The sequence below is a fragment of the Anabrus simplex genome, chromosome 13, assembly GCF_040414725.1.
Source record: "Anabrus simplex isolate iqAnaSimp1 chromosome 13, ASM4041472v1, whole genome shotgun sequence".
NCBI classification, from domain to species: domain Eukaryota; kingdom Metazoa; phylum Arthropoda; class Insecta; order Orthoptera; family Tettigoniidae; genus Anabrus; species Anabrus simplex.
Genome location: NC_090277.1, coordinates 33,811,697 through 33,837,296, shown reverse-complemented (window position 1 = coordinate 33,837,296; position 25,600 = coordinate 33,811,697). Strand labels below are relative to the sequence as shown.

General features: G+C 38.2%; 1 protein-coding gene across 1 annotated transcript in view; it reads right to left on the bottom strand.

Moving 5' to 3' along the window:
- Window positions 1-24,887, bottom strand: part of LOC136884810 (uncharacterized) — a 103,196-nt gene extending 78,309 nt beyond the window's left edge. Inside the window, exon 1 of the mRNA XM_067157101.2 lies at window positions 24,781-24,887. Within this exon, the coding sequence (XP_067013202.2) occupies window positions 24,781-24,846 (66 nt within the window). The 5' untranslated portion in view covers window positions 24,847-24,887. The remainder of the gene's footprint in view (window positions 1-24,780) is intronic.
- Between the last annotated feature and the right edge of the window lie 713 nt (window positions 24,888-25,600).

Genomic DNA, 25,600 nt, shown 5'->3' with positions numbered 1-25,600 from the left:
GCACTGTAAGTGTGAAGGAGAGGCTTCCTTATGCCATATCATTACACCAAATTAGACAATCAAATTGTATGACCCACAACTGGCATTATTATGGCTAACCACAAAGATCGAAATTTCGTCAGAACCCCAGCCATATGAAAGTTATGGTTATTCTCAGGTACAACTGTGCTCGTGTTTTATCCTAACACATTATGTTCCTCCACAGCAGATCATCAATGTACAGTATTACTGTTCAGTTCTAGAACAAAACCTTGAACCTGCTTTAAGAAAGAAGCCAGGACCCATGCATCATTTTGCATGACAAGGCTCATAGTATGAACAGCACAAACTGTGGTTGATTTGTTCAGTCAATGGGGCTGGGAATTGCTGTACCATCCACCGTAAACCATGGACTTAAGCCCTTGCAACTCTAAAATGATTCCTAAGATGAAGGAACCATTTCGGGGCCTTTGCTTCAGAACTGATCCACAGATTCTTAAGCAGTAGACTGCTATGAACACAAAAGGTGCTGCTGTAGGTACCCTGTGACCTCCACATCACTGGTAATGGGTAGTACACAATGTTGGTGATTAGCTAGAAGGACAGTAAACCTTGGTATAACATGTACTTTTTTTTTGTATGAGTTGTAATTAAATAGTTGCCATTCAAAAAGGTCCAACCATGGTATACGTCCAAGAACTTTCTTTTTACAATTTGCTTTAGAGCCCACTTCCACAGACAGGTCTTATGGCGATGATGAGATGGGAAAGGGCTAGGAGTGGGAAGGAAGCAGCCTTGGCCTTAATAAAAGTACAGCTCCAGCATTTGCAAAAATGGAAAACCATGAAGAACATTACGCACGGCAGCCGACTGTGGGGTAAAAACACACTGATCATGTGTTTGGAGGATAATAAAAATAGGGAAGTACTCCACATAAAGAACTGTCAACCTGAGATCATCAAGACAATTAACAGCATGTGGCTGGAATATGTGGGTCACATTATGAGGAGTAACAAAAAGAACAGTCTGCTGAAGGTAATATTTTGAGGAAGAAGGTTTAAGCAAAAGAGGATCTAGCAGAACATGAAAATCTTGGATCTACATTTTGAAGAAATGGGTTGGAGTTCTTCGATGCATGACAAAAGGAAGATAGCCATGCTTGTAGAATAAGATAGCAGCAGCAGAGATGAAACTAGCTGCCATGCAGTAGAGGGGTTTTGAAAAATAATAGCTGCTATACATTACCTAGCATTAAATTTGATGATGATGTTCGTTGCTTAAGGGGACCTAAAAGCTAGATCATTGGGCCCTACTGGTACAAGGTGAATGAAATGAAAACTAAGGCTTCGCAATGTATTCACTGAATAGAATCTAAAACAAATGATGAAAAAATGATCGTGAAACAAAAACAAACAGTGGATCCAATTGACAATGCCTTAATTACTGGAATGATACTTATCTAAAGGGGTCCAAATCCATATCACTGGCCCCTCAAAATGGTGCTGATCACTGGTAAAATAGAACCATGGTGTTCCCCCTACAGTGATGCTAATCACAGGTAAGGTAGGTTCATGATGTTTCTTGCACGATGGCACTAATCAAAGGTTATGGAGACCCATGGTATGTCACACACAATGGCAACATTCACAGGCAACACAATTCATGGTGTTTCGCACACAAGGGTACTAATGAAAAGCAACACAGACCCATGGTGTTCCTCAAATAGTGGGAAAAATCACGAGCACCAACCGAACCTGCAGTGTTTCTCACACAGTGGTACTACTCATAGGCAATGCAGACGCATGGTGTTTATCATAAAGTGGTACTACTCATAGGTAACACCGTGGAACCAACGGGCTGAATGTACTTGACGAGATTTATCACAAACAACACCCAGACCTGTATTGTTCCTAGCATAAACTTACTGTTAATATATAAAATAGACCCATGGTTTTCCTCACAAAGATGTACTACTGCCATATATCCTGACCCGTGGTGTTCTACACGTAAGGGTACTAATCATAAGTAATCCCATGGTTCTAATCCCATCATCCGTTGGTTACCCCTTGTAGTTAGTCACCTCTTACGACAGGCAGGTAATGTGGTCATAATAAAAGTATGTGTCCCCATGCACAGAGGTCAGAAGAAAGAAAAAATAAAGAGAAATAGACAGAACCAACACTAAGAAAAACAAAGTACCACACAAAGAAAGACAAGAGCCACATTGCGTGAACATAAATGACTCCTTAGGCCTCAAATCCTATAATAACACTGGGGTTGGAAAGGAACAAGAGTTGAGAAAGAGAGGTCGGACATGATAGGTGAAAATGAAGAGCCTGACAAGGGTAAGTGGAAGCAATGGGAGGACTCAATTAAGGCCCCATGGTCACCAACCCATCCTCCCGAGCTGAGAACAGCTGGGAATCCTTATAGTTGCCTCTTACAACAGGCAGGGGATACCACGGGTTTATTTTACATCTGCATCCACCCCCATGAGGTGGTAGCATATAATTTTGGACTACATAGAGATATGTAAATATTTTTTCAAAATATTGGCATCTCTCTATAAATACCATATTTCCAATTTAAAATGAGGTGTCATTTATTGAAATCTCTTCAGCAGAATTCTCACAATTTCCATTATTAGAAAAAAAGTCATCATAATATTAGACTACTTCAAATGTGTTCAGCTGTCTGTCCTGGCTCTGGCAACCCTGATTTGGCGTCTTCTTTCAAATGCATCTCGTATGATGCAAGTTTACCATTGTCCGGTGGTAGATTTAATATATTAGCCACATTCTCCAGACATACGTGGAAATTTAGTTACATATGAGTGGGCTTAACAATTCATAATTTCCAGGTAAATGAGACAGTTTCAGATTCAAATCTTCATTATTGTTTTTTCAGAAAATGTTAATTTTGAGGTCCTTAAAACATGACAACTAAGAGACTTTCAGAGTTAAATAGTGTCCTGTTTGAACATTCAGGGATATTTTTTAAGTATGGTGCAATTATATAATACCTTAAAAATAACACTTAACAATCAGGAAAATGTACAGACATACCGAAAAATATTCTGCTCAACATAAACAAACCAATTCCAAAACTTTCAGAAATTAAAATTTATCATGGTCATCCTTCACATCCTGTACCGACAAATACAGCTCAGCAAGATTATATGTATCTTCCATACCTCCTGCTGTCTGCGACATGCTCAGCCTGAAGGCAGGGAGGATCCTCAACAGCTCAACCATTGGCTTGGCTCTCATGGAGAGCTAGGTGTCACTAAGGAGGCAAACTAAATATTGCTTTCCTCTCCTAGCCAGAGAGTGCTGTCACATACATGTCTCTTATGTACATGGACCAACCAAATGAATGTCAATTTCACCCTCTTTCCTAAGGGATCTAGCTCTTTAGGAATGGTATTACTAGCACTGATCATATCTCAGTCACATTCATATTGTCAGAGTCAAGGATGAGAATGAGACATAATATACAAGTGACAACCTTATTCCAGGCCAATCCAGAAGACATCAGGCATTGAGCACATTGTATCTCACCACAGATGGATTAGGGCAGGCCACCTCATATGAAAATTGGATAGGAAGTCATCATGGACATAAGCCCTAAACCACATGAACCATACAAACAATTCCTATAGGTTATCTGTACCACAACGAGCTAGAAAAGCAGAGAGCAGTATGCCTGACATCAGTGCTCCTTCTGGAAGCTGCCAAGTTTTCAGTTCTTATGCCTGCCCTATGTTCAGCATAAGGCTGCATTAATAAGTGTGACTAGACCAAGGATACATTTGGTTTTAACTAAGTATTACTGAATTATAAGAGATTGATTTTGTAATCCCTGTTTCTAATTAAACCCATTTTATGGTTTATACAGGGGAAGTACTGGGAATTATGGTAATTATTTATTTGAACATGTTACTGATTTCCTTTAAAGACCGACGAGTTAAATCAACAATGGGTTTTGTGAGGATGAAAAGAGGCGGTATCCCATGCAGTATAGTCACTTATGCTCTGCATACTTCGAAGGTGAGTGCATGTATCAAGTGTACAGGAGCTATTTCTGCTAAAATTTTGTTCCAACCGTATTCAGCTTTCTCTAAAACTTCCCCCAAAAAAAACCAAAATCGAGTGCCCATTGCCAAGAAGAATAACAAGGAAAACCCACCGGAGGCAACTGATGAGTAACATCCTGCTGAACAATTAAAGTATATAAGATGGAGGCTATTACATAATTTCAAAAATCACTTGGGCCAGCCCCGTGGTGTAGGGGTAGCATGCCTGCCTCTTACCCGGAGGCCCCGGGTTAGATTCCCGGCCAGGTCAGGGATTTTTACCTGGACCTGAGGGCTGGTTCAAGGTCCACTCAGCCTACGTGATTAGAATTGAGGAGCTATCTGACGGTGAGATAGTGGCCCCGGTCTAGAAAGCCAATAATAACAGCCGAGAGGATTCATCGTGCTGACTATACAACAACTCGTAATTTGCACGCCTTCGGGCTGAGCAGCAGTCGCTTGCTGGGCCACGGCCCTGCAAGGGCTGTAGTGCCATGGGGTTTGGTTTGGTTTCCTAATCACTTGCTACAAATATTTAGTGTGCAATAAAAAGTTGTAGAGATCTGGATGACATTCTTTTAAAATAATATTATTTTTATCTTTTATATTACCAAACCAATGACCCAAACTACAGCTTTCATCCCAGCCCTAAGATATTAAAGCAAAAATTGGTGCAGGCTAGAGTGAAAATAAAACAACTCTAGTCATATTACAGCAAACAAGAGGAAGAAGAGGAAAGTCTTAAATTAGCAAGGAAGTTGAAGATCATCACAAGAAACTTAATGATTCGGGTCTCAACATTTTGTATAGCTACTTCCAAGAGGTTATCCAAAACCTTGTCAGGCTTGACACCAACACACTGTGCAGCAATATCTCCAGTATCCCCACTGTTACCTCAGAAATATTTTTACACTAACACATCATCAAAATTTTTGTCACTGGTCAACATCTATTGATTGCAGTTCAGGTCTTACAGACAAAAGTTTTGAAAATAAAAGTTAAGGCTATTTCAGAACCAATCCTTGGAACTTTGATGTTTGATGAAATGGCTATTAAAAAAGGAGTTGCTGTGGGACAATAAACAGTTCTAAGGCTATGTTGAGTTGACACAGGGATATTTAGACAAGGAGAAGTATGAAGTGGTCAAGGAGGCTTCAGACTTTATGGTTATTGAAGTAAAATTTGGTGAAACAGGTGCATGAGACAAGTATTAAGATCATATAATCAACAGTTGTGAAGAGATTTGCACTAACAGCCTTAAGAATGAAGTTTGCTGGACTGAACTCCCAGTGTTGTTTTTCCCATCCAACAGACTCTGAGCAAAAGGTGTTTGCTTTCCTTGATGCTGTTCACATTATAAACCTTGCAAGGTATTTGCTAGCAGAAAAGCAGGTTCTCATAGGTGGTAGTGTTCCAGAATAAGAAAATATAAGTGAGGTGAAATACCTGGAGAAACTTGTAAATTTACAGGAAGCACAGTGGTAATAGATAAAGAAGAAAGAAGTTAGGGTGGATGAGAGAGAAGTTGTACCATTTAGACTGTAATGTTCTCAAATCATGCATTTGATTTAATAAATTCATGCCATCCTACAGGTAAGCAAACCAAGGCTGCAAGCAGATATTCCAATCTGGAAAAAATGTTCTGATATTGAAAAATGCATAACTTATCTCAATAATACTAGTTTAACTGATAGCTCACCCCTCTACAACTCTAAGAAACAACTATGAGTGGTATCCTATGTAATTTCTTAAGTGTGCAAAGTCTTGAAGAAACATATGTCTGGGCAGATGATTCAGTACTAAAATACCTCCTCACATGCAGGTTAAGCCAGGATCACCTGGAATTATTCTAATGTATGAGGAACAGAGGGGGAAATAAAATCCTGCTCAAATCAAAACTGAATACAGGAAGTGTCTTGCTGGTCATATCGACATATCTTGTAATTCTAATATGATTTTTGAAAGAAAATATTTTGTTCAACGCTCACCTTGTACAGACATTTGTACAAGAAATTGAGTTTACCAAATTTGATTGAGTTTATATCATCAATTATGGAGCCCATTCTTTGTATAATGACTATCTTAATAATATTGCAGGCAGTGTGGCAAAATGTATTGCTAAGTCAATTAAATGTGTGCAATATTTGCATCTTTTATAGTGCATGATCACTGATACAACATGTGGATTAGTAAAGTGTAATGAGTTCATATGAAATATATCCTTTCCTTAACGTCCTGTCTGAGATGCACAGTATGGAAGACTTTACACATTTTTTGTTCTTTGTCTCAGTGCTTAGATATTCCCATTTTCCTGTAGGCGTCAGCTTAAAAGATTTGCAACAGGCAAAAGCCCACTATTATTATTATTATTATTATTATTATTATTATTATTATTATTATTATTATTATTAACTGCCAAATTAAGATGAGAAAAACAATTCTTGAAAAGTTTGATTGAAGCATGTCCTAATAGCAAGACACTTTTTAATGGGGCCGACTGATCGAAAATCACCATCATGGAGATGACCTAAAGTGAAACAACACACAAATGAGATAGTATTTTTTGTATAATGTAATAAAAGTAGTGACCCTATTATTGAATGTAAGAAAATACGTAGTATTTCGTACTGTACCAGGCAAGTTGGTCATGCGGTTAGGGGCACGCAGTTGTGAGCTTGCATCCAGGAGATAGTGGGTTCGAATCCCACTGTTGGCAGCCCTGAAGATGGTTTTCTGTGGTTTCCATTTTCACACCTTAATTAAGGCCACGGCCGCTTCCTTCCAGCTCATAGGCCTTTCCTACCCCATCGTCTCTATGAGACCTATCTGTGTTGGTGCAATGTAAAGCCAATAGCAAAAAAAAAAAAAAAAAAAAAAAAGAATATAGTAATTTTCAGATGAATGTAGGCCATGCTGCCAACAAGGGCAAACACAGGCACTGCAACTATTATCTATGAGCACATTAAGACATGTCCTGTTAAAGGAAGCCAACGGCCGTAGCCGTGTTGAAACACCAGATCCCGTGGGATCTCCGAAGTTAAGCAACATTGGGCGTGGTCAAGATTTTGGATGGTTTACCATGTGCTGTTGGTGGGGGGTAAGGGAATGGAGGAGCAGGAAGGAACTGGCCACCCTACCGTACGTAAATTCCGGTTCAGGCACACCTATACGAAGGTTTGGACCTGCCACTGGGCAGAATACACCCTTACTTACTGTTAAATGAACACAAACATAAAAACATATATCTTCTGAAGCGTTATTTTACAAAGTACGCTTGTTAGGCAATCTACCTTGGACAATCTACTGTCTATGCAACCTTTATTTAAATTGTGTCCTTGTCCCGCACTCATATTTTGGGTGAATTATCGCTTTCTGCCATGGACCTCGTGTTCCGGCCTAGTGACTGTACAGAACTATTATTTTACCACGATCATATGAGGCTGGAACTCTACTATATTTGAAGTATTACTTTAATAAAAACTTTGTATTTCGTGGACTCTGATTATATCTGCCTTAGCACCTTGGACGCTGGACCTACTAAGTATTATTGCACTGTAGGCAGCTGCATGGACTTCTACGCCATCTATGAGATCACGTTGGGTACTAAAGTGTGTATTGTGACATTTGCCAACCAGGGCGCATATCAGTTCTAGTCTGTGTCGCTTCAAGCGGGGAACTTGGAAGCATTGCATTCTGCACAGGAAGTCGTTGGAAAGGATGGCTGCCGCGACCGTTACAAAAACTATGAGTTCCCAAACTGGTATTGGGTGATAACCAGGAAAAAATCACCACATCTAGTGATGGGAGTTTAATTATCTTTTTGTTTTTGTATAATACGTGTGTTAATTCTGTATAAATTAGGTAGTTTTATTTAATTCTGGTGAAGTGATAGTGTTAAGGTCAAATTACGAGGTGAGTTATCTTAGCATAAGGCCTACTTGTAAAAAGCTTTAATGTATTATTTCTAATGAAATTACCTTACGGTGTATGTATTATATTCAGTTTGGTATGGTATGTTGATGTAGTGGACATCTAAGTATGGCGATGCCGTGTTCTGCTATAAGTGTGCGTGTGACAGGTAACGAATGGCCATTATTGTGCTGAGATAATATTTGAAATTTTTCCATGTCTGTTTGTTTATTTTGGTCATTCTCTTCGCCCCGGGCTTATTTTTCTGGTGTATTTGCTGTTATTATGTATGCTATGCCCTTATGCGTGTGCCGTTTTTCCTTGTAATTTGGTATATTTGTCACTTCTTTCGTGATGTATTGTGTGCTCATATTCATGTTTCGCTTTCTCTCCTTGGGCGATTCGTGCTTCTTGTTGCATGTTTTTGCTATCGTGTGCCCGTAATTGACCTAACACTGCACTTACACTTGTCTCTATAATTTTCTTTAAAATTCTATTAATATTATTATTATTATCATTATTATTAGTAATATTTTTATAAGATGGTTAATAATTTCATTTCTTAGGGAATATTTTATTTGACTTTGGTCAGGTTATTTCCTTTCCCCTTTGGGGGCTTTTAAAATGATAATACTATACTGTTGGTGTTATATCGCATTAATGTTATCTCACTTTCAACAATACAAGTAACGTCTGTAAGTCGAGGGTTGGACAGCCCTGGAGTGAAGGATATGGTGCCTTATCTTATCTTTGGTTTGGGAAATGTTGTCTTTATCTTTTTGTGCTTGACAGTTACGTAATTTTATTATTGGCGAGAGAGTGTGTATTGCCTCTGCCGCGATGACTGTATCGTGTGTTCTGCCCCGTGAATACTACTGTGAATCTATTTTCTTCTGATACCATTGGTTTGCTTTTGTGTTTTGGGTTATGTGAAGTGATCTGCTCGTGCTATTTTAGAGATGTTTCTGTGGCTTAATTATTAGGCTGGTTATCCATGGTGTTGAGGTTTTAAATTATTTTGATCTTGGGCAAATATTTTTTTTAATCGCGGTGCAAGTCTGTTGTTGCAACATTATGTCAGTAATTGTGCACTGATTTTATTGGTCATGTACGGTGGTGTGTCCTACATGTCTGGATTTGTGGTGGCCCATTTACTTCGACTGGGTGCTGTCGCAGTCCTCGATTTACAAAACTATTTCTTCCTTTTCTAGCTTAAAGGTTAATGTTTCATTTAATTTTAATAGTCTCCTAAAATGTGCTTACCATGGTAATTATATAGTTCTACTGATACATCAGTGTATTTTTTGGGGAAAAGAATGGTACCTTTATTTAATAATGAATTGTTTTTTCCTATTTTCACTAATTCATTTATTTACTAAATTTTCTTTTTATTCTTTGATGTTGCCCTAATTGCTTGTTTATCTATTCGTTTCAAGTTATTTAAATTTTATTTAAAGGCTTTGAATTGTAGTGTATTGAAAGATTTATTTATTATATTTTACTTTAAATTTTAGAAAATGATGGTGTTATTTTCTTGGTGTGGCTGCTACGCAATTTCCAGGATCCCCACCTCTATCCTTTATTTGGGTAGGGTCAGCACTCTTCCTTTGCTTCCTCTATTCCATATCCTTGAAGTGTTTATCTTATTTATTTTGTATTTTTGCTCTTTTGATATTTATCTTGTTTGTGCACGCCCCTATGACAAACGTCATTTACATGTTACAAACTTCATATTTGGTCCGTATTGAAAATGTACATCAATTAAGATTATTAAATTTTTTTTATTAGTCAACCTATTCAATACAAATGATATTTGCAAAGTTAGGACCTACATCCTATTAAACTAAGGTCTAAAGGGACATGTTTCGCCCTTTAAAAGGGCATCATCAGCCTTTTTACACTCATGCTAAAGGTAAAAATCAGGATCCTGATTGTCGATATAAGGAAAAGTATATAAAATGAGAATAAAAATTAGAATGAATATTATACAATATGTGCAAGCGTGAGTTCCCAAATGACAATTAAAAATCATTTAAAATGTTTGCGAAGAATTAAAAGTTGGTACGGTAATTACATCGGCAATCTTAAAATGATCTTACAAAACTGTACAAACTAGGCCTTGACCAAATAAATAACAAGAAAGTCTATGGCTAAAGTTGCCGTATCAAGGTTTGTGAAATTCGGCTGGAAGCAACCTGGTTCTAAATAGAGAGCAAATTAGAATCCAATAGCCACTCAAGACAACATAGAACCTCTCTCATTGAAAAGTCGTAATGAAACTGTAGTATGGCACATGTAGATTATAAAGTTGTGTCCAATCAATCCATTATTCTGATATTTAACGAAGTGGGATCGCAATCTCAGTATTTTTGTTGAAGGAGTTGTGAGAAGTTAACTAATAAGTGCCGCTGTACAAATTTTGTCAACTCGTATACCGATGGTTAAATAGGAACATTTTTATGTGTTGGTCATAGTTTTGAGTGTGGATTGACTATTGAAGAATATAGTGCAGAATGTTCTCGGTTTTTGAGGTATGAAATTGTTGCTTGTATGGTCTCGGAACGAGTGAGGTTTGAATGGCGTGTGAAACGTCATTTATTTTGCTAAATTGTATGGGGCGTTGCAGTTGGTAGCAGAGCGTGGTTTTTTGTGTTGAAACTACGCTGAATGGCTCATTTTAAAATTGCCTGGCAGGCAACCAAAATGGCACCAACTAATAGGAAACTTAAGGCTAGTCTTAAATTTTGTAAAACTGATATGTTCCTAAATAATTTGTGTTTTTCTCGTTTTCATGTGTTACCGAGTCCTTACTGGTTTGCTGCTGTCTTGCCCTTGTGGTGCTTATGTTCGAGGCCTCATTCTGTTCATTTTACCCTGTTCCGGTAGATGCTGCATGTTGGGTCATGGAATCTGGTTCCTTTCCTTGTGCTGTTCTTATTCTGCACCTGTAATGACTTTGTGAGTTGTTGACCATTACTAATACTGGTAAATGAATTGCATTATTTTTTTTGAGATTGGTTCAAAAATTAAATTTTACAAAGTATTCTCCCATATTTTACTGATACAAAATTGTGTTTGTTGACATTAATTATTTTTCTTTTAGTATGCTTTTTTTCTAGTGAAGGTATTGCTAAGATGGTGGCCCATCAACTCCCTGTGAAGATCCAAGGGCTTGTATTAAATTGATTGGTAACTATTGCTTAGCGTGTAAGATTTTACCTTTGTTTCAGGTTTGCTCGTGGTCCAGATCATGCGTTGAAATTTTTTTTTATAATTAAATTTCTTTTCCAGTGACTGTCTTCCCGCCTGACTGTTCGGAGTGGGTATGTGGAAAATTTATTTACAATTTTGACCCATGGAGACCTTGCTTTTCAGCTAATTTCTGTTGGTGGTCCAGCTCCGCCCTGGTTACTACATGTCATGTATGGTGATAGTGAGGTTTGTTGACGTAGTGAGATGTCAGTTAGTAATAATGTTGTTGGTATTATTGATACTTACTTGGGACTTGTGCTATGAGAAATTGTTCCTATTTGGCTTGTGGGAGTCTTGTGCATGTTCCCTGGGTGATATTGTGTTGTTATTATGGCCTTGTGTGGTATTCCTGTGTGAATATATGAGGTAATGGCGATATAGTGATGTGTATTTCACGTGGATTTTGTGTTATGATGGTAACCATGGGCTGTGTTCTTATTCTTATGTACCTTGCTGTGTTTTCATTGGTTGGATGGTGATAGGCTATGGCTGTATGGTCCATCGAAGGTTATATTGACCTTTTAATTTAATTTGATGTGTCCATGTCAGGTAGTCCTGTGAATTCTGTCAAATGCTGATCCATTTCTTCTGGTATTGTTTACTATGTGGTGTTCTGTTAGGATATTACTTACCTTTGTGCGGTATCTGATTCTTGGTACATGTGGTCAAGTTGTAATTAGGTGGGTTCTAAATTTATTGGTCATGTTTTTCTTTTTAACGCTGGTAGTTGTTGGACTAGTTAAGGGTAGTCTCTGCTTGTTAGCTTCTTCCCCCTTGCATACATTTTCCCTGATATCTGTTCCTGTATAGTATTTTCGGTAACTCGCCTTGGATGCCTTGTGCCACGCATGTGGTGTATCTGCTGGTTCTGGTTGATGAGTGTCAGTTTTAGCCTTGTGCTTGAGTGTAAATTTTCATTCTTCCTGATATTTCATTTCCTGGGACTGGTTGGTTGCTGTATGTTTTGGTGCTTACTCATTCCTATCCGTAAATGTAATATCCATACCCTGGTAATGGTGCTACTTGGTGGTTGTGTGGATTCATTGCTGGAGTCTCTGTGTGGATCATGGCTGGCTCATTGCCGAAACGATCTTTTTTTTTTTTTTTTTTGTGTGTTTTCATCCTGGGATTTTAGTTGTGGGTCTCGCAGTTGTCGTGTGGTTATTGGTGCTCATTCATTTTCCTGATAATTGTGGTATCTGCTCTTAAATTCATATTTGCTTCTAATTATTTCCGCTCTGATCATTCTGCTAAGCCTTATGGGAGTGCATTTTATCATCATAGTCAGTCTAGTGGGTGCTGTTAATTTAGTTGAGTATGGTGATGTCAAAATTGATGTAAGGTCTTCCCTAGTGTAACCTTGTGCCAAACTGTTACCGTATGTCCATGTCTTGGCTGGTATTACTTCTTGAGACCTCGTGTAGGCAAGGTGTTTGCTAGTCAGTATGGGATGTCTTGCAGGTGATTCAGTTCACACTATTATTAGCCAAAGATTTTTCTTGAGGCCTGTCTGGGCATTTGTGGTCATTTCGTGGATGTACACTGGCTTTGACCATATTTTGTGGGGTATTGTATGATATGAGAACTTATGTTTCTTCAAAATGATATCTCTGGGTCTGATGTGAAGAGGCTGTACTGAGAAGTGTTTCCCTTGCACCCTAGGGCTGTTTATATGTAGTCTCACTCGAGCCAGATTATTCCTAATCTGTTGCTTATTTTTCACTGTGCTCTGTACATTATCTGGTTTACCTTTTTCTTGTAATTTGGTTGCATCTACCTCAAACCAGCATGTTCTCGCAATCTTGTATTGTTGCTTGCTTGTCATCTGACTGTTCTGGGGTCTGTTCCTGTGAGTATGGGACCATGTGGAATGGCTCTTGTTCGGTCGCTGATATTCTTGGTCTGTCATTGGTGGTATGGGACCCAACTGACTGGCTGAAGGTTCTTCTCCATCAACTCGTGAGCTTTGTCATCGTGTCACCTATCATTTCTGCATCGTTTATGTATTATTATATCCCGTGAATTCCGACTGGCTGGAAGGGTGTCTGTATCAATTGGCATAATCTCACAGGGTGGACTGTTTTTACGCCACCATATTTTTAGTCCTGGGTCATCCAGAGGTTCTCTGAACACTTGATGGTCTTGGTAGAACACTCGCGCTCGTTGTATTCGAAGATGGTTTATATGGAGATGTAATTTTCTTGAATTTTGGCCCTTATTTATGTTGCTTTGAGTTGGTTCTGCCTGATGCTATAATACCATTCTCTTTTCTTGTTGTGTGTTCCCTACCATCCTTTCTGTAATTGTTGGCTGTCATGTGGTGGTTGGTCTGGGTTACTGGTGCATGGCGATCTCTTGCAGACACACTTATGAGCTCCCTTCCATCTATTGTTATGCATGCAAAGTCTCCAGTGATTGCCATTGCCTTCTTTTTCTGGGTCGACTGCCGTGTGGTCTCTGCGTTATGGTTGTGGATGGTTTGGGGTACTGTGTTTTCCGTTTCTGGGTGGTGTCCTTTCTGCTTTTCATGTTCTTCTGAGTTATCTGGTTATTTAGTAGCTGGTGTTATGTAAATGAGTTGATCATTATGGGTGAATTCTGTCCATCTCGCTGTGTGATAATCCATCTTTTTCTCCCTCCCTGTATCCTTCGTCGTTTATTATTTCTGTTGTGTATCGTACCTCCCTTCTGATCTGTTTATCTCTTCGTTAAATTAAGTAAGGTGTGGAAGAATGCTAAGTAGTTGTTTGCAAAAATGAATGTGGAATACTATTTAATAATGGTCTTTGACCTTGTAGTTGGGGGTTTGATTGCCTTGGTTTGGCTTGTTACATATATTGATCCTGTTGTGGGCAAAATTTACATTTCTTACCCCGGTATTTCATGACCCAGCATCTGTATTCCAAATTATTGCTCTTGTTTCTGTTGATTTATTTCCCTTTTTGTAAATTAAATTATTGGGAACATTCAGTTTAGTTAGGTTAGGCCCTCTTTCCTTGTGTATATGGGTTGCTTTATTCTAAGATCGTAAGATTATCCAGATTTAATTTCTTTTAAAATAAATGATAGTAATTTACTTCCACTAATGTAATATTCAGTAGCGATAACTGTAAATGGTTAGCAAATGTCAATGCCAAAAGTGGCAAATGAACTGTATTCAAGCCAAGGGTGTTACCCGTGTGCTCACACTTAAAGATAATATTGAAGATAATGCTCTTGTCATTGTAAGTGTTTGTGCTTACTACTGTCCCATGAACTTTCAAAAACACTATTTCAAGTGGGTTATTGAAACCCGGTTCGGAATTAATGAAATCCCAAATGAGTGTGTGAAGAATGAAGAGGTGACTAATTGTTTTTGAACTGTACTTGTTCCGTCGCTGCTGTTTTTGTTCCTGTAGCAGCTATTCGTGCACACCTTGGAGCTACCGTTTCAAGAAGCTAAGCCGGACTAGTGCATCTAAAAACCTGTGTCATTGGAGCTCAACATTTGGTGCTGAAATCTTGCTAGTCATGAGTCTGTTTACCTCCTGGTGTGTTGTACGCTGTGCTGACTGGCCATTGGTACTCCATCTTCCTGCACATTGAACAGTCCATGTGTGCCCTGTGTTGTTTCTTCAATGTCACTCCTTATCAAGTAAGACTGTTCCTGAGGGTTTTTATCTTGGCATGAAATGAGATGTACTCGTCGTAATTCTATAGGGGTTATGTCTAACTGATTTATAAACTAAACTGATGAACTAATCTGGTCAACTTATGTCAAATGTTGGACACTCTGGTAATCTGTAACTGAGTGGCACCTTCTTGAGTGCATATGACTGAAAGCTACCTGCCTCATCTCGGCCCCCTGTGGTCCTCTTTCAGGCGGTGACTGAAGCGTTCTTTTACTAAGTACGCTTGTTATGCGATCTACCTTGGACAATCTACTGTCTATGCAACCTTTATTTAAATTGTGTCCTTGACTCGCACTCATATTTTGGGTGAATTATCGCTTTCTGCCATGGACCTCGTGTTCCCGGCCTAGTGACTGTACAGAACTATTATTTTACCACGATCATATGAGGCTGGAAATCTACTATATTTGAAGTATTACTTTAATAAAAACTTTGTATTTCGTGAACTCTGATTATATCTGCCTTAGCACCTTGGACGCTGGACCTACTAAGTATTATTGCACTGTAGGCAGCTGCATGGACTTCTACGCCATCTATGAGATCACATTGGGTACTAAAGTGTGTATTGTGACATTTGCCAATCAGGGCGCATATCAGTTCTAGTCTGTGTTGCTTCAAGCGGGAAACTTGGAAGCATTGCATTCTGCGCAGGAAGTCGTTGGAAAGGATGGCTGCCGCGACCGTTACAAAAACTATGAGTTCCCGAACTGGTATTGGGTGATAACCAGGAAAAAATCACCACATCTAGTGATGGGAGTTTAATTATCTTTTTGTTTTTGTATAATACGTGTGTTCATTCTGTATAAATTAGGTAGTTTTATTTAATTCTGGTGAAGTGATAGTGTTAAGGTCAAATTACGAGGTGAGTTATCTTAGCATAAGGCCTACTTGTAAAAAGCTTTAATGTATTATTTCTAATGAAATTACCTTACGGTGTATGTATTATATTCAGTTTGGTGTGGTATGTTGATGTAGTGGACATCTAAGTTTGGCGATGCCGTGTTCTGCTATAAGTGTGCGTGTGACAGGTAACGAATGGCCATTATTGTGCTGAGATAATATTTGAAATTTTTCCATGTCTGTTTGTTTATTTTGGTCATTCTCTTCGCCCCGGGCTTATTTTTCTGGTGTATTTGCTGTTATTATGTATGCTATGCCCTTATGCGTGTGCCGTTTTTCCTTGTAATTTGGTATATTTGTCACTTCTTTCGTGATGTATTGTGTGCTCATATTCATGTTTCGGTTTCTCTCCTTGGGCGATTCGTGCTTCTTGTTGCATGTTTTTGCTATCGTGTGCCCGTAATTGACCTAACACTGCACTTACACTTGTCTCTATAATTTTCTTTAAAATTCTATTAATATTATTATTATTATCATTATTATTAGTAATATTTTTATAAGATGGTTAATACTTTCATTTCTTAGGGAATATTTTATTTGACTTTGGTCAGGCTATTTCCTTTCCCCTTCGGGGGCTTTTAAAATGATAATACTATACTGTTGGTGTTATATCGCATTAATGTTATCTCACTTTCAACAATACAAGTAACGTCTGTAAGTCGAGGGTTGGACAGCCCTGGAGTGAAGGATATGGTGCCTTATCTTATCTTTGGTTTGGGAAATGTTGTCTTTATCTTTTTGTGCTTGACAGTTACGTAATTTTATTATTGGCAAGAGAATGTGTATTGCCTCTGCCGCGATGACTGTATCGTGTGTTCTGCCCCGTGAATACTACTGTGAATCTATTTTCTTCTGATACCATTGGTTTGCTTTTGTGTTTTGGGTTATGTGAAGTGATCTGCTCGTGCTATTTTAGAGATGTTTCTGTGGCTTAATTATTGGGCTGGTTATCCATGGTGTTAAGATTTTAAATTATTTTGATCTTGGGCAAATATTTTTTTTAAATCGGGGTGCGAGTCTGTTGTTGCGACATTATGTCAGTAATTGTGGACTGATTTTATTGATCATGTACGGTGGCGTGTCCTACATGTATGGATTTGTGGTGGCCCATTTACTTCAACTGGTTGCTGGCGCAGTCCTCGATTTACAAAACTATTTCTTCCTTTTCTAGCTTAAAGGTTAATGTTTCATTTAATTTTAATAGTCTCCTAAAATGTGCTTACCATGGTAATTATATAGTTCTACTGATGCATCAGTGTATTTTTTGGGGAAAAGAATGGTACCTTTATTTAATAATGAATTGTTTTTTCCTATTTTCTCTAATTCATTTATTTACTAAATTTTCTTTTTATTCTTTGATGTTGCCCTAATTGCTTGTTTATCTATTCATTTCAAGTTATTTAAATTTTATTTAAAGGCTTTGAATTGTAGTGTATTGAAAGATTTATTTATTATATTTTACTTTAAATTTTAGAAAATGATGGTGTTATTTTCTTGGTGTGGCTGCTACGCAATTTCCAGGATCCCCACCTCTATCCTTTATTTGGGTAGGGTCAGCACTCTTCCTTTGCTTCCTCTATTCCATATCCTTGAAGTGTTTATCTTATTTATTTTGTATTTTTGCTCTTTTGATATTTATCTTGTTTGTGCACGCCCCTATGACAAACTTCATTTATTTCACTAAACTGTATGGGGCGTTGCACTTTGTTGTAGCCTCTTATTCCTTTTGGTGTTCAGTCTGCAACCATTTGTGAATTGACTAATACCTGCCGCAACTATTTCCAACTAGTTCTGTGGCCTCGTCTAGTTTTATATTCCTTATCTTTAAATCATCAGGAACCGAGTCTAACCATCATCGCCTTTGTCTCCCTATACTTCTCCTACCCTCCATAACAGATTCCATTATTCTACTAGGTAACCTATCCCCAATTGCCTCACATGACCCCATCACCGAAGCCAGTTTATTCGTACAGCCTCATCCATCAAGTTCAATCCTAACTTAGCCTTTACTTTATCATTCTGAGTACCCTACCACCACCGTACCTACCTGTTTGTAGCAGCAATCAATCTTGCTACTTTCATGTCTACAAAACAATAAGTTAAACTGTACATGATCCACCTTTTCAATCTTGGATCTTGTACAATTTAACTTATTGCTTTGTAATCTCTATTCAATATGGACCAAACATGAAATTGTTGACTTTAAACTTTCATGTCTGTTACTTCTAACTTCTGAGTAAGATATTTGGAGACCACCGAGCTTTTACTCCCATAAAACAAAGATGGTAGGAAAACAGACCAATGTAAGGATAGTTTCATCCAGGAGCTGACTTCCTTCTTAGAGAATAATGTTGATCACAACAGTGAGCACATGGCATTAGCTTTACTGCACCTTGATTCAAGTTCACTTAGAACACTTCCATCCTGGAAAAACACACATCCTAAATATTTGATTATTTGAAATATTTTAAATTATTTACTTGTTCCAAATTTTCATCCCCAATCTGACATGAAATTCTGTTGCAATTCTTACCTACCGACATCAATTTAGTCTTGGAAAGTCTAATTTTCATACCAAACTAATCACACCTATTTTCAAGTTCCAAAATATTAGACGCTGGCTTTCGGCACAATCTGATATTAAGACAAAGTTGTCAGCATAGGCTAGACTACTTAATACATTTTCACCTGACTGAATCCCTCCCTGCCACTTCAAACCTTTCAGCGGATGAGCCATGTTAACTGTGAACAACAAAGGTGAAAGTAACCTGAACCAGAAACTCATTTGACCATCAATTCTTACTGCAACCAATTGTCAATATAAATGCCTTTGACTGATCTTAATAATCTACCATTAATCCCATAATCAACCTGCATAAACATAAACATATCAGTAAGGAGAAGAAGAAACATATAGTGACCCAGTACAGGGAACATCTTTTTCCTTGATATTATGTTGTATGTCTTCACTAGATCTATGAAACAAATATAAGTGTGTATTCCTCTCATACCAATTTTTAAATTACATGTAGCTTACTGGAAATCTGATCCTGACAGCCCCTTTTGTGGTTTGAAACCACACGGGTTTTCATCCAACTTCCTCTCAACCACTGATCTCACCCTCCCTTCAAAAATGCCAGGGATTACTGTGCCTGGTATACTGATCAATGAGATACTCAATCATTGCAATTCTTTCTGTTCCCTTGCTTATTATAGATAGCTGCAATTACATCTTTTGTCCAATCTGAAGATACCTTACTAACACTCCTTGATAATGTTATTATTCTATGGAGCCATTTCATCCATGCCTTCAAACTACACTTCATCATTTCAGATCTAATTTCATCTATTCCTGCTGTTTTATGACAATGGACTTTACTTACCACCCTTTCGACTTCCTTAAACATAATTTCACCAACATAATTGTCCTCCTCCCCATGAGCTCAGATGTTCATGACATCAGCAGGAAGACTCCTCTTATGTTAATAAGATTTTAAAAATATTCCTTCCACCTGTCCAGCGATTCCCTGGGATCTATTATGAGAGCACATTATTCATTTCCTGTTCTTCCTCCTTTTCTAAGATTATTATTGTCCATAAAGATTTTGCTGCTGATTTCACTTAGCCATTCCAGATTATTACCAAAATCTTCCCACAAATTCTTGGATTCAATAACTATGTGATTCGTTCTGTTTCTTTCATCTATGAAAATTCCCTTTCCCTATCAATCATTCTTTGGAGCCATTTCTTACACCTTGTTTTACGTTTACAAACTGTCTCAATTTATCATTCCACCAAGATGTTTTTTTTTTTCCATCTTCACACACAGTTCTTCCTAAGCATTCTCTTGCTGTTTCTACTACAGCATCCCTGTATGCATCCCATTCTCCTTCTATATCCTGAACCTGCTTACTGTCCACTAAATGGAACTTTTTACTAATCACACCACGTATTTCCCTCCAATTTCTTCAAACTGGAGACTTTCTAGCCTTATCCATCTCCAGATTTCACTTTCTTTATCTGAAGTGTAGAGATACATAGTTCACTACGGATCAGATAGTGGTCTGTACCATCAAAAAATCCCAGGAATACTCACAAACCCCTGACAGATATTGTGACTTCAAAGTTGGTTATGATTTACTTTATTATGGACTGGTGCACCTACCTTGCCATGTGTAACTGTAAATAGCCTCAAGACGCTTCCCATTTCTAATACATCCCTATCTTCCCAATCAGCCTTTCATGTCCTTTGATTTCCAACTCTCACACTGAAATTGCCCATTAGTAATATCCTATCATTGCTGTTGACCATCAATGCCATAATATCTATCCATTCAGGAGAAAAGATGGGCAAAAATCAATAATTAGGAAACTCCCTATACACAGACCAATATAATAAGCAGACGGTGAGAAAAGCAGCAGGACATCTGTTGGTGCCAATGAAGATAAGACAGAATGATCAATGCTGCAACAGTGCATCTGATCATCTTTTAGGCAAAAAGGACCTGATGAGTCACCATGAGTAACACTGTCATGAACTATAACCTAAATATCACTATTAGTAGTTTTACCATATGAAGAAAACGAAGTCCATGGCATTGAATGGATTCTGAATCAGCACTTAGTTTCAGGTAATGATATCTCAAACTCACTGTGAATCTTACCGGTGTAGGTAAGATGAGGGCACTCATTCTCTAAAGCATAGGGTCTGCTCAGTTAATTCACACTGGAAATAATTTGTGTTAAATAACCAAACTTTAACCCGCGATCACTTGTGCATCAGCAAGACACGCGACCACTGGCATTGTTAGGTGGAACCTAACATCTGTATTTCTGTTATAACATCATTAATTTTAATGTTTTCATTCCATATTGATACAAAGGTTATGCCGAAAGTTTTTAGCAGCGTGTAAACCGTAATTCTGAGGACAATGGGATTAATTTCATTTGAGAGAGCGATGTTTTTCAACCTTGGAACATGCACGCACAACTCCTCCTAGCGGTAGTTTCTCCACAGCGAGGAAAGAAAGCACTGGCAGTGCTGAGTCAGACACGGTGCAAGATGGATCTGTCGCACCGTGATTTTCGAGAAATGACTTTTTATGATTATAAAAAGAAATTAATTGCCGAAGAATGCCATTCTTCTTTGCTGAGTGCTTTTGGTGAGGCTGCCCCTTCTAGAGCCACAGTTAGAAATTGGTTTTGCAAGTTTTCAAGGGGTCGGCAGTCAATTGAAGATGAACCTCATCCCAGCCGCCCAGAAACAGCTGTGACTCAAGAAAACATTGATGCTGTGAGGGAAATGATCAAAGCAGATCCACATCTTACATTTTGTGACATTGAAGGGACCTTAAATATTGGGTCAAGAGCAGTGCAGGCCTTCGTTTATGATTATTTAGGCCTTACCAAGAGATGTGCTCATTGGGTGCCACATTCCCTGACAGAAAGCCAAAGGGAGGAGAGAATGGACTGGTGTCATTTCATGCTAGAAAAATTCAATGGAGGGCAGTCCGAAGACACCTACAATATCGTCAGAGGTGATGAAAAGTGGGTCTACCATTATGACCGTGAAACGAGGAGAAAGTCTTCTGTGTGGTGCTTTTCAGGGGAGGAACCACCCACACAAGTTCGATGAAGTCAGAGCTCAGGAAAGAAGATAGTGCCAACATTTTTTTTTTTTACGAAAATGGGACGTCTCACCTCTGTGACCTTGGACACACGTTGTACAGTCAATGCTGAATGGTATGTGAATGACTGTCTTCCCAAAGTCCTCGCCACTTGGAAGTCACAGCACCCAAAGTCCAAGAGTGAGCACCTTCTACTGCATCACAACAATGCATCTGTACACAGGGCTGCCAGAACAATGGACTTTTTGGAAACAGAAAAAGTGTGAGTGTTACCTCATCCCCCCTATTCACCTGACCTTGCCCCATGTGACTTCTTTCTGTTCTCTAAGACCAAGGAAAAAATACGTGGGCAGAGGTTTTCGTCAGATGAAGAGGCTATTGCAGCATACGAGAGTGCACTAAGTGACATACCAAAAGAAGCTTGGACTGAAAAGTTTTCTAAGTGGTTTCAGAGAATGGAAAAATGTATACGTGCTAATGGAGAGTATTTTGAAAAGTTGTAATTGTTGTTTTGCAAAGAAATTTTTTTCTCACACTCTGCTAAAAACTTTTGGCATAGCCCTCATAATTTTAACATGTTTTAAAATTTTTATTGAATACGATGTACAGTTAAATTTAAACGTTACATTTATTTCAAGTTAAATAGCACCAAGTGATAAAAGTAGCCCATAAGCATATTAGCTTACTTACTAAATCACAAATACAATTTAGAATATTAACGAAGTCTACAGTATAAGGGTTTATGGTCTAGAAGTTAGGTTATTTTACCCTATGGTATTAATGTTCTTTTCAGCATCTTCACACAAGCAACACATAATTATTCCCAGGAAACTCATGTGATCAACATAATTTTCATTTATCACAAATCATATTTGTTCACAAATGAAAATAACAGAAAATGAAATAACATGAAAATAAAAGCAGACTAAGTTTTTATCAACATTTTGTTGTTTCTTGTTTATTCATCTGAATCTGGTTGTACAGCGCATGTCTAGCATATGTGAGTGGTTGAATCAGTATGTTCACTGCAGATATGCCTATTGCAGCCACTGCAAGTATGCAGGGTGAATTGGTTTTTCCTTAGCGGACAGAAAGCGCACCTTGTTTTCTCTCCATGGTTTTGTTCTGAAGAATGACTCATAAGTCCTGTTAGTTACCGTATTTTCTGGCGCAGTATTGTAGGCAGTATTTTAATGGAAGATCAACGAATCATGTGAGGCTTTACCAGTTCCTTCGCTAGATCAGTCAAGAACTTTTCCTCTCAGCATAATTAAATTTGTGTTTGCTCTGTACATGATCTGGGCATTTACAACATTTATCAACCCACAAAAAATAATAAGTGGCCATCGATTACTAACTCTGGTGATACTGTACTTGCTTTTCATCCTATCAACAAAATCGACTCAGCCTTCATTCATGTTCTAGAAAGTTATTACTATTGACTCATTGTCGTCTCCTGATTCCTCAATTTTGTCATCTGCATGCATTGGTGAGACAAGTAACACATTCTTCTTCAACTTCTTCCTTGGCACGTATGATACTAAAGTACACTTTTTAAGATCTTTTCCAAATGCAAGCATGCTGCTGCAGTGAAGTCGCTCTTTTACAGTTAGTAGCTCTGGTGGGATTTGTGGTTTGTTTTTATGTATTGTGCCCACCACTGTCAAGTCTGTGATTTATGTACAAGACGTTTCAAAGTGGAACACTAGTATAGTAGGTGTGCATTGTTATGTTACATCCACTGTTGTCAATGCTTGTTATCAAACTTTCCACAATACTACTTATATTGACCATCCGGTTGTTTCCCAGCATATTTCCTCATGTTATTAGTGAAATATGTCTTTGGTGTCAACAAGTGCATATACTGAATTTGTATTCCATACTAGGCAGGTTTATTAGCAATAATCTGTCAGAATTTGCATATACCTACAAAAGGTTCAAGTATCTCTTCAATCTTTGCATATTCACTAATGTTATAGCTCACTCTGTATATGCTTACAAAAGTTTCAAATATGCAACAAATAGGAGCAATGTTATCAAAATTTTCTCTTTCGTTTCTTGCAGCTTTGTCATCAAACTGGACTGCTTGCACTAAGGTATGGAATATTTTTTTAGACATTGTTGAAACAAATATATCTGGAGCTGTTCCATCCGTATTCCACAATTCATCTGTGTTAACATGTTGAACTTCCTAAACACCTACTAAATATAGAAGCGCTAAGAAAGTGTTCATTCCTTGAAAGTCAGTAACCGGACAGTCTCATTCACGAATATATTGTGAATGCATTACACATAACTGCCGGTTTGTAAAAATAACAACGTCCATAATCAAATTATCAGAGAAGAAAATCTTCCAAAGTTCTAATAGATTTTTAGGATCCGAAAATTCTTGAGCTAGACTTGGTAATTTCTTCAGCAGGTTTTGTCACACTGTTTTGCTTGGGGGACGTTGGTGAATGTTCCATTGGGTTTCATCTTTCCCATCATAAAAGGCATTATTTATTCTCCGCCGTTCACCTCCAACCTGAATATTCTCAGTAGATATTCCACTTTCAGTTTCATCTGACTGTTCTGAAGCCGTGTCGTGGTCACTGTGTTCACTAACATCAACTGTGTCAGACAATGGAGATAATTCTTTCATACTGTACATTCTTCTTCTAATAACCAGCTAATAATTCGCTGGCTTTGCCTAACGCCCATATTGCCGGTGATAACAATAAAAATCAATCAAACTGTAAAAAAATCACACACATGTGACCACTCAGGCTGTTAGGTCTCCACTAATACTACTCACTGGTTACACACACATGACCACTTGCACCGTGAAATAGCAATTAACACAATGCGTGATGCGCTATTTCCCCCGCTCTTACATCCCCCCCAAAATATCACAGCTACTTCACAAATACATCATGGCACGCTCAAAGGTCCGAATGAGGCATTTTTAAATGGAACTCGATTCAAAGCTATGGACAAACGAATTGTAGCAAAATTTATAAAAATGTTAGATTGAAACTAATAGTGCGAGTGATCGCGGGTTAAATTATCCATGGCAAGAAATCAAATAAAAGGTTCTAATGTCAACAGCTATCCACTATTTCCAACAACAATGAATGACATCCAGCATGCCATCACCACTCATCGCCACTGACAGCTACAACATACAGCATTCCTACCAGACTACCACCTAGATGTGTCATGCAATGAAAAACCTGACAAAATACATTTTAAAAGTCAGAGAGTTCATGCTACTTCTTATGCACCAAACATTATTCCAGACGAAATGCTTCATTACTTATAAATCTGAAATTGTTTTGATTATCTATTAAATTCCAAGCACTTTAAAGTAGTCAGGAATGTCACTTACGAATGATGTACTTGCTGTGCCTTCAAGCCAGACAGGTTCCTCCTTGATCTCTATTTTCAGGTCCATTTCACACAGCAACAGAAGTATTTATATGAAAATGAGCCAAAAATTAGTTTCACTGATGTTTACTGAAAAAAGGTACAGAAAATATATTATTATTATTATTAATATTGTTAATATTATTGTTAGGGTCATAGTTTATAGACTATCCAAGTAAGCAGGCAGGCCTGTATTTCTCAATTATTGTCAATGTCTATATCATTGCTATACAGCTCTAGTTTTCCAGGGAAATCAAATAACAGGGACAAGGCTTTTATTTCAAACATCCCACATGCACTGGCTGGAACTGAACCATGGGCACCTTGGTATGAAGCCAGTGACCAAGCCACTAAACTCTCAGTGGGCCCCCTAGGTCTGTAGCGTGGTTTAATAAGATCTCCAGGTCACCATATGCTGTGCTACCCTGCAAGTCTGTACACTAGTTTCATACAGGCCCTCATGATGCACTATCCTGAGCTTACCTACCCATTTCTACAGAACTATTACATCATCCATACCAGGAATACCTGAATACCAGGTTGCTATGGCTGTTACTCTCACTCAGCTAGTGAAAAGTAGGTATGAGTTTCAAGTGTTACCCGAGGACAGTGTCCTAAGTCAGTTGGTTAGATTATTTCAACACCAGGAGGCTCTTGGTGTCACTGTTTATGGCTATCATGCCCAACTTGGAAAAGGAAGCTAGACAGATAAGTCATAAAATACGTACACCACAGAAACAAAGGGACAGAGTCGCTGGACTTATGTACACACTAGTAGATAG